At 37.5% G+C, this 10,653-nt stretch overlaps 1 protein-coding gene across 1 annotated transcript in view; it reads right to left on the bottom strand.

Annotated features, from left to right (window-relative positions):
* Positions 1-1,449: 1,449 nt before the first annotated feature.
* The window catches only part of LOC126175635 (tRNA methyltransferase 10 homolog A), a 33,163-nt gene continuing 23,959 nt past the window's right edge, over positions 1,450-10,653 (bottom strand). The window contains exons 4-6 of the mRNA XM_049922523.1: positions 6,579-6,725; positions 3,270-3,375; positions 1,450-3,186 (exon numbers count right to left, since the gene is read on the bottom strand). Coding sequence (XP_049778480.1) covers positions 2,642-3,186; positions 3,270-3,375; positions 6,579-6,725 — 798 coding nt within the window. The 3' untranslated portion in view covers positions 1,450-2,641. The remainder of the gene's footprint in view (positions 3,187-3,269; positions 3,376-6,578; positions 6,726-10,653) is intronic.

Here is a 10,653-nt window from a genome sequence, read left to right as displayed (position 1 = left end):
TTTCCAGGAACATTTTTTCATAAAGCATAAATCATGGGAAAATTATAAATATGTTGACGCAAAATCGGGTGTGAATTACTATTGTGGACATAGGAAATTTGATGGGAGCAATAAAAACATGCCATAAACAATGGGAAAAAATTAATTCCGGGAACGTAAAAGCGGGTTTATATGGTAGATGAAAGGCTTGTCCCATACATCCTCTACCACCATCTACTCCCCCCAGTCATAAACATCACCTTTCCCATCAAAGGCAGGGCTACCTGTAAAATCATTCGTGATTTACAAGCTAAGCTGCAACCACTGTGCAGCATTCTGTGTGGGCATGACAACCAACAAGCTGTCTGTCTGCATGAATGGCTACCGACAAACTGTGGCTAAGAACAACTGGACCACCCTGTCGCTGAGCACGCTGCCCACCAAGACATTCTTCATTTCAATGACCACTTCACAGCCTGTGCTATCTCAATCCTTCCACTCAACAAAAGCTTTTCTGAAATGTGCAGGTGGGAACTCTCCCTGCAATATATCCTACATTCACGTAACCCTCCTGGCCTCAACCTGCATTAGTCATTGTCCTCACCCATCTAGCCCCTTCCCTTTTCCTATTCCAGCACTACACAGCCTTCTGTTCCATCAATGCACCCAGTCTTTTTTCTTCTCTCCTTTTCCGCTACTCTCCACTCTTCCCTGCCCTCTGTATAACCTCACAAGTAAATTTAGCTGCCCTACCCTCTCTACCTCTCCCTTGCATGCTCCCACTAGAAGTTCTGTACCATACCCGACCCATACGCTGCTATCCCTCCCACTCCCCACCTCAGCCTCCTCCTTACCCCCACTCATTTGCCTCTCCCATCATGTGCTGCTGCTCGCTCGTAATCTGGCTTCAGCTGCCAGTAACTATGGTTTTGTGTATGTGTGTGTGTGTGTGTGTGTGTGTGTGTGTTTTATCCTATTTTGACAAAGGCCTTGTTGGCCAAAGGCTCATTTTGTGACAATCTTTCTGTTGTGCCTACCTGCGACTCAGCATCTTCGCAAAAATTTATAATCCGTGACTTCACTATCAATGAGTCAATTGCAAGCAGTTAGGTCGCAGAAATACCTGTATGTAATAAATTTTAGACAAAGAGAAGATTTAACTAACACAAGCATGCACAGAGGTGCTTATACAGACATTCATTCCATGCTCCCCAAGTGAATCGAATGGGAAAAGACCATGCACTTCACAATGGTTTGCAAAGTATAAATGTAGCCTGTCTAAAAGATCACACATAGACATCTCATCACTTAAAAGCAGTTGCAAATAGTTAAGCTCTAATTTAATTTGTCATTTTCAATAAGCAAATTAGTATGGAAACTTCTTTGAGTTTACTGAAAACTGTAATCCAGAAAGGATATGATAAATGTGAAATGTTTATCAGAATTTTGCAATGATAAAAATAAAGTCAGTAAACCAGTCATTATACTTTCATTTATTACTTGCTAAATATGCTTAGTTGCAACTAAAAATTCGGATACACAAGCTTTGTAATCTTTCACCTCATAAAAAATTTCTGCCACAATACACAAGCTTTGTAATCTTTCACCTCATAAAAAATTTCTGCCACAATACAATGCTTTTAATATTTCATGTATGTACACAATGTGCAGATGCAATATATCATACCATCCAGTCATATATAATAAAACTGAGACATAGTTACAGGCTGACATTATTGATTGCAGCTGGATATTTTAAAACTGCTTGTCCGTTAAGTGTCACAGTCATTGCAGTACATGATTGTAACCTATAAAATGGTACAGAGTAGCAAGGACTCCAACAGTACCGGCAACAGAAAAAAAATATATAACCCAGAACAAAGCAAGATGAATGGGTAATATTACACATCCAATCCTTCTGAAGCCCTCAAAAAATAACACCTCATTCTGTTTATGAGAATAGATCACTGCTTAGCAAACAAAAGAGGCCAATGTGCAACAGATGGGTACATGTATGAGAATAGATCAATACTCATTACATAGTAGATGGGTATGTGTATGAGAATAGATCAATACTCATTACATAGTACAGTGGAACTGACTAAGCAGAAATTACTTTAGAATGCTAAACATTTGGAAAATGTCACTTTTCAGATCCCCACCACAGATCTCTCTCTCTCTCTCTCTCTCTCTCTCTCTGTATGTATGTGTGTGTGTGTGTGTGTGTGTGTGTGTGTGTGTGTGTGTGTGTGTGTGTGTGGTTATAGCTTTGAGGACAGACTGTGTCTGTCCTAATTGGTTAGCATTGATCCATCTCTATTACAACAGTCATATTGCAGTCTAGATTTTTCCACACACTTATAAAGCATCACATTTCTTATTTTTCATAGTTTCTTTGCTCACTGTGAACAAGTGGTTCATCCATTACAGTCTGATACATTGTAGTAGTTCATTCACTATGATCTAATACTTTTGTTTGCAACACTAAATCATAAGAGATTATGATTGTTTCAAAATTCCACAGCCAATATGCTCAAATTAGGTGAAATTTTCTAATAACATAATGTAAACAAAGTAGTACATAAATTCTTCTGCAATTCACATTTTAGTTACTTCTCCAATAAAGGAAATGGATGCACCGATTTTTATCTGATCGTACATTTTATTCTACAGTAACACTGTCAGACTTTGCTTTTGCTTGCTTTTCTCCATCTGTTTCAAGATTTTTGTCAGTTTTTTTCCCCATCTGTTTATCTTCTCCATACATTTCAACATTTTCACAAGGTCTTTTCACATCTGTTTGTTTTTCTCCATCTATTTCAAAATTTGTGTCAGTTTTTCTCACATCTTCTTGGTCTTCTCCATAAGTTTCAATTTTAAGAGGTATTTTCACATCAGTGTGGTTTTCTCCTTCAGTTTTAACATTCTTGTCAGCTTCTGTGACCATAGTTTCAGTTTTATGAGGTATTTTCACATCAGTTTGGTTTTCTCCTTCAGTTTTAATATTTTTGTCAGGTTCTGTGGCCATAGGTATTTTCACATCAGTTTGTTTTTCTTCTTCAGTTTTAGCATTTTTGTCAGGTTCTGTGAGCATACCGTTAATCTCACTAATATCTTTCTCTTTAGCACCTTTTCTAGGAGGTAATACTTTCAAAAATGCTTCTTTCCAACTCATGCCACTACTAACACCTAGCAGGATCTCAAAAACTGAAAAATAAGAATTGCTGTTGTTACATTCATTCACACAGTAACACACTTCTTATTTCACAGGATAATTCACACATTCTCACCATGATCGACTGTCAGTACTTTCCTTGTCTTCATTTCCAAGAACTCTTCAATAGGAAGTTGTCCATGGCTAATATTTTGGTCCACAGCCACTCTGTAACACACGCCCTGAAACAGGAAGTTCCTGAATAGCTGAGAAGGAAAATGGGAATGGTTATGTATCAAACAGAAAGAGATATATCATCAGAAATGGCAGAAAACGTGAAACCACTAAGAACAGGGAGGACAGGCCTTCTTTATATCTTAGTGAAGACTAAAAGGAGCCACCTAGTCCAGATGTTCACACAGTAGCTGTTAGAACCTGTAAGATAGCAACCCTGTTGGAAAGCCGTATGGTGAACAAACATGGATGGCTACTCACCAATCCAAACTGTAGGTAGCATGGTGAGCCAAACTTGGCTATCATACTGATTAAATGTATTGCAGATCAGACTGAGTTGAGATCACCATGGGCATGTGATCAACAAACAAACTGCTCAAGTTGATCCCATGCACTGAGACCTGCTCTGAGAATGTTGTGAGTATAGCTTTGCTATGTTTTAGAATTGTTCACATATCTCATAGAACTCTTCAGGCCCTGAAAGATAATTGTTAGAGACTCTAATGCCAAATCTGAGCTCCAGGGCCAGCAATAATTCAAACCAGGAGAATGAATATCGAGTGTAGTGGAGAGACAGAACTATGACAATGGCTTCAGTTACTGGGGACAGCCAAATACATCAAAAACTTCATCTTACTGCATTAAGTTTGACTAAATAGACAATAACAGGGAGATTATGCTTTAAACTGATTCTACTACTATTTGGTTAGGATCAATAAAATGTGGAACGTTAGGATATGAAGACAGCATAGTGGAGTTGGAAGAGGAGAGAAATAATATCAAATGAGGTACAGCAGCACTAGCAGAAGTGGAGTGGAAAAACAAAGACCACATAGAATTAAAATTGGGGCACATGTTTTGCAACACACTTAGGAGGAAATTTAGATTTAATCTTTACTGTAAACAAGAAAAGCAAAACCTATATTACAGATACGGAAGGAGCCTCAGACAGTATATTATGGCTTGATTCAAAACCAAAGGAACCATACTCAGTGGAAATAATTTACACCTATGTTCCACTCTAGGCAGCAATGTTCTCACATTCTAATGAGAAGGTATTCATGTAGAGTTACAGAAAGTACTAAATAGTAGCAAAACACTTTACAAGAGGATAACGGCAGATTCTGTAGCAGAAGTAAGTCAAAATTAAAGAACGGTTCTTCAGCAAGACACCAAAAATTACAAAAAGGTCATTTGTAAATATAATTTGCCAAAAGAAACAACTTATGTTCCTAACACGTGTTCCAGCAGAAAACAAACAAATGGACTCGGCAAACAGATCCAAAAATGAAAGTGAATATACAGGATATGAGTTGTAAAACAGAATAAACATAAGATAGAGACAGTAATAAACAAATCCTAATCGACAAGTTCTGCATCTTACAAAATTAAAATTTTACAGACACAGGCAAAAGGAGACATATTTAACAAAATTACTTATGCATACAAAAAAGACATTGCTTGTTTGACAATAACAAATCAAAAGAAAACCACACATGGAACAAGCCAACCTTTAAAGAGAAACCAAAAAATAATGGGAACAGGATATAAAATGTTAAGTTAAACAAAACGTTTTGAAATGTCTTCTAGAGGATGTGAAAGATACAATGAAAATTACGTAAGAGAATAACTGAACAAGGGTATAAAGGAAACAAAGTGATGTTAGTAGATATAACATTTCAGCTGTTACAAGGATCAACTTTTAAGTTTTTTACAAATGGCAATTAGATGGCACTACTGAGATGTGACTTTAGCGTGTTAAAACAATGATGGCAGTTCAGTAATTGGCAGAGTAGTTTCTCTACAGTGAATGTTTAAAGACAGTATTGTGTAAAACTGGAAATTTACATTAAGGTTTTCATAAATAAATATCTATACATAAGCCCAGTTGTGTTGAAATTACTTCAGGCATAGCAGAGGTGGGCTGACATGTCTCTTTGTACCCCCTCCTTCCCAGTCCTCCCCCCCCCCCCCTTCCTCACACACACACACACGTGCACGCACACACGCACACGCGCGTACACACACACACACACACACACACACACACACACACACACACACACACACCAAGGAGTGAAATGTCGTCAACACTGTCACCAAAGAGCCTCCATCAAACCCAAAAGCCATGGATTCCACACTAATGTTGGTCATTGTCAAATATTTCTACATGTCATATCTCCTCATCCATCTACATATGGTAAGTAGGAGTCATTACTTACAAAGTATTTTTATGCATATAATGAGTCATCTATGTACGAAATTTGGCTGAAGTTGCCCCACATTCCTGATTCATACTTGTACGTTATCCCATTTTCATACCCACCCTTACTCCATGGAAGGTAGGTGTTCTTACTCACACACTATTTCTTTCCAGGTAGTAAGTAATACATGAACCAAGTATGCTTGAAATCAATCCAGTATGTGTATCTCATACATATTGGACATACTGTCTCCTCCCCGCATCTCTGTCCATCTATGCCCCTCTTCCTTTTCCAGCTGCCCACTACCCCTCTCCATCTCCCATCTGCCTCCTACACTACCCCCTCCCTTCCTCTATTCACTTCCTCTTCCCCTCCCCCTGAGCATCTCCTCCCCCTTCCTCTCTCTATCCATCACTTTTTCCCCTCTGCGTACCTCTCCTCTCCTCTCCCCTCCCCTCCCGTCTCTCCGTCCGTCTTCTCCTTCCCCTCTTTCTGTCCATACCCTCCTTACCCTCTCAGTCCATATCCTCCTACTCTCTCTTTCTCTGTTCATCTCCTACTCCCCTATCTGACTTTCAATTCCTCTGTCCCCTCTCTCTACTCAGCCGTGCCATTCCAATACTACCTGCACAATATGCCAGTCATGCAACGTAACCTAGATGAAATAGGTTGAAATCTATCCAGTGATTTAGGAGGAATGTAAAAAAACAAAAACAAACATGACTATATATATCAAAAATTACAAGAAAATCATCATGAATAAGTACTGAATTCTGTTTGTAATGAAAACAATATTATCAAAACATTATTTCAAACATAATGTTCAAATAGAATATTAAATAAACCCAAAAACACATTTTCGAAAGTTATTAATTTTCAGTAGCCAACAACCTATGTCAAAAAGAAAGAAAAAGTGCATCTCTAGAAGAAAATGACAATCTACATATTTCTTGTAAAATTCTAAAAGTTATTGTATTTTTTTATTAGTAAAATAGAAATTTAAATACCTTATGAGCATTGTGGTCCACCAATCCACCAATTATGTACACTTTATCATCCTCCAATTCAGTAATTATGTTATCAGATTCACTTGTAAGGTACACTAGTTCACTCTTATTAAAGATTTCAGTGTAACTGTCACTGTGAAAATAGATCTGTTCAGAGATATCAATTTAGTCATGATATTATCAACAGCTACACAACAAACCTATGATAATAATGATCACATACGAATCTATTAATACATAATAATACACGTAATGAGTAACAAACTACTCCACACTGTTAACTGCTTCCTAAGAGAGGAAAGAGGGATAGGTTTAGGATTGCTGGGAAAGAAAGGCAGTTTACTTAGACCTGTAGTTTATATGGCAGTAGTCACCAGACTTATGTAGCTTGTGAGTTGCTGCACCAGTCTGAAGTCTTACTGTGAGCCACCAAAAGAAACTAGGACAGAAATAATAACTTGTTTGGGAAAATCTGACAATTGCCTAAAATGTTTCATTTACAGAAAAAAAGAAATTAATTTTAATTAAACTACAAGAAAAAGAATATGTCTTTTTATCATCAAGCTTATTAACTGTAATGAGAAGTTTTTTAATGTTTGGAGAGTAAATAGTGACTGCCATTTGAATACAGTTCTCCAAGTGTTCATCAGTCAGCCTGTTTCCATAGCTGTTTTTTATAACTTTCATAATGGAAAAAGAAACTTCAGACAGATATGTAAACATGAAAATTTCCTTCACTTTGAGACCAAGCTGGATCAAAATTGGGTATTTTTCTTTAAAAACACGAGGCCAAATATTTTCAGAGCTTGCATAAAGTAATTTTAAAGATAAATCATTTTGAAAATCAATCAGTCCCAACTCAACCGCAGCAAGTTTCCTTGAAAATCAAAATGCTCCACGACCCAAGTAAAGAACTCTTCTGCAATTTGACAGATTGTGCTACAATTGAAACGCTTTTGAAATCTTAGAAGTGTTTGTTGAATTGACTTTTCATAGTTTGCTGCAGGATGGAGGGATTGAAGAACCTTGCTTGTCAAACATTTGTTTCAAACAGGTAAAGTGTTTGTATTCACTTTGGATGAGATTTTTTCCCGCAGTTCCAGCTTTTTTGAGAATGAAGCGACATCTGAATTTTTTCTGCTAAAAACTTTTCTGCTTAGCTCGAAACTGGAAGTTAAGGATACTAAACTTTTCCGTGATGTCTGTGAGAAAACCAAAAGCTTTTTATTTTTTTATTTTTATTTATTTATTTATTCATATTCCATTGACCCAGTACGCAAGAGAAATGCATGGGTATGGAACAAGTCATAATTATACACAAGAGCAGTACTTATAGATGCTAATAGATATACATTTTAGTACTGTATGGGAATAAAATACGCTAATAATCACAAGCTAAGCTTTTGTGCAGTGAAAAAAGGTATAAAACAATCAAATAATAAATCACAATTCTTACACATTACAAGCTTCAAATTTGATAGAATTGAAATGCTTTGTTATGAAATGAGTAATAAATAATTGAAACCAGATTTTCTAGATCACAGAAGAATTGGCCTCAGTCTTTCAAAAATTTACCTAAGGCAGAAAGCAACTCTTCAAGTGCTGTAAAATTCTACCTCCACTATGCCAACAAACTTTCACATGAAGCAGTTGATCACAACAATGGAAATCTAGTTCATCAGTCAGTCCGATGATGAAACATCTCTGAATTGCCTGAGCTCTAACTTTGTTCACAGCTTTTATGATTGTTTTCATTACACTGTTCATTCTTAAACACTTTCCACACAGCGACTGCTGGTGTATTACACAGAGTGAAATAATTTTTGAAATTCAGAATGATGCCTCAGTTGCTGCTTTATTCTTGTCTAATGGTTTTACAGAAGTTGATTGTTTAGCATAAAGTTTGCATTTTAGATGCCTTGCTTTTTCTTTCCTTAGAGCACAATCCAGAAGAAAACCCTTTTCAGTCCTTGAGTGAATGGTTTTGAAGTGACATTTCTTCCCAACTGATACACTTGCATAGCATAGTAAACACACACATTTGTCCATCACTTGGTAAAAAAAAAATAAACAGTTTCCCATTCCAAATGAAAGTTAAAAGGTTTATGGTTTTTTACTTGAACATACCATCTTTAGAACAAATCTAGCTTAATATCTATGCCAAATCAAGCTATCCACATTAGCGAATGTCTGATACACACACGAAAAACATAAGGTGCATGACGTCACACATATACAATCAATTATGAAGCCGACAATGTAGTACTCTTCACTGACAATGGCAGTAGTGGGGAAGTAATAAGCACCTGTTGTTCTGAGCATGGTCTGAGCTCAGTGAAGCAATTCATGTTATCCAACCTGGGCATTACCACAGGCTACTGAAAATGTCCTTGGAGCTGCTAGTAGCTCACAATCAATGGTTAGGCAGTCATTGGTTTAGAGGGACTCATCTGTTGTGAATTCTCCTCTCAATCAAGGGTCTCAGTAAACTGCCCTGACCTCCCCCCCCCCCCCCCTCCCCTTTTCCCAGAACTCTCTCTTTCCTCTAAGAGGGAAAAACTAACAATTTTAAAAGCTGAGAATAGGATTTTCATTTTTCAATGGTATCTATTGTCTACTGTCTACCGACAGTAGACCCGCCTCCCACTTGCCCATTCTCACTCACTCATTCAGCCCAACTCATTGTCACTATCTCTTTGCGTCTCTCTAACTGTCACTGTCTCCTGTCTTACAGCCACAGTCTCTTTCATTCCGTTCCATTACTACAGTTTCCTCTCATTGTCACTGTCTCCCTCTTTCTCTCTGTCTTAATGAACTTCCTCATTCATTTTTTCCCACTGCTGCTGTCTCTCCTCATTGTCACTTATCTCTTTCTTCCTTGTTGTCACTGTCGTAGACTCTGTCTCTGATTACCATTGGCTCTCATTCACTTCCAATTTTTTTCTTCTCTTTATTCTTCTCCCTCTGGCACTGTGTGTGTGTGTGTGTGTGTGTGTGTGTGTGTGTGTGTGTGTGTGTGTGTGTGTTTTAGCTGACAGGTGCTCAGCGTCAAGGTTATCAGCATCCTCACACATATTAAAATAAAAGAATGTGGAGGAAATAACTAAAATTGTTGTCACACAGTAAGGAGTAAGCTTATAAAATGACAAGCATTCACTCACTCCCACATCACTCATGTTCACTGACACTGTCTCCTTCATAGCATTGTTCTGTCACTGTCAACTACTATCTTCCACTGCCACTGTCTTCTTCTCTTTCTCTCATACTGCCATTGTCTCCTTCACTCTTTCTATACCACAACCACTGTCTACTCTCTTCCAATGTTTATTACTTTTCTGTCTCTTTTCCACTGCCACTGTCTCCTCCTTTCTCAGCATAACAATGCATGAATATGTCCAAATCCCAAATTTTTTGGGAAATTTTAAAAAGTGCAGAGTAAGGTAGAATGAGGCAGCTGGTACCCCACTTTTCAGTCAGGGTCTTTTAAACAGGAGCATATTCGTCTGTTTTGCGTTCGACAGGAGTACTTTTCTGCTGATTCCATTCTTTCCGTGCCACAAGCAGGACATCTCACTCGTATGAAAAAACAATTATCGGTCAATAAAATTTTGATAATTTACTTATGTGAAACAGAAATAGTAAAAAACTGTATAATTTTGCACCTCGGACCAGATTTCATGCGCACTAAAATTTTACATGTGCTTCAGTACTACAACATGGGATTACCTGAACCCTTCTTATGATAACGGAGCCACTTTACAGCATATTTCTCCATGCTAGGTCACTATATGAACTGTTTTTGCCTCACACTGGATTTAACATGCGTATTTTACATGTACAAGTAGGGAAACTTTGAACCTCCGTATCTCGAAAATGGATAAGAATACCAAGAAAATTTTCAAGATTGTTCGAGATTGGGATTTATCACAAAATTTTCAGGTATTAACTGTGATAGTCATCTTGGGCTCTGTGGCTCATTTTTTGTATGAAAAGAAAAAAAAAGTTTTTTTTTTGCTCCCTTTGCCTAAGCAGGAGGAAGTGTGTAATATTCGAACTTTGACCCTGTAATGTAATA

This window comes from Schistocerca cancellata, chromosome 3 (assembly GCF_023864275.1).
Source record: "Schistocerca cancellata isolate TAMUIC-IGC-003103 chromosome 3, iqSchCanc2.1, whole genome shotgun sequence".
Taxonomy (NCBI): Eukaryota; Metazoa; Arthropoda; class Insecta; order Orthoptera; family Acrididae; genus Schistocerca; species Schistocerca cancellata.
This window is presented reverse-complemented; position numbering and strand designations above follow the sequence as displayed.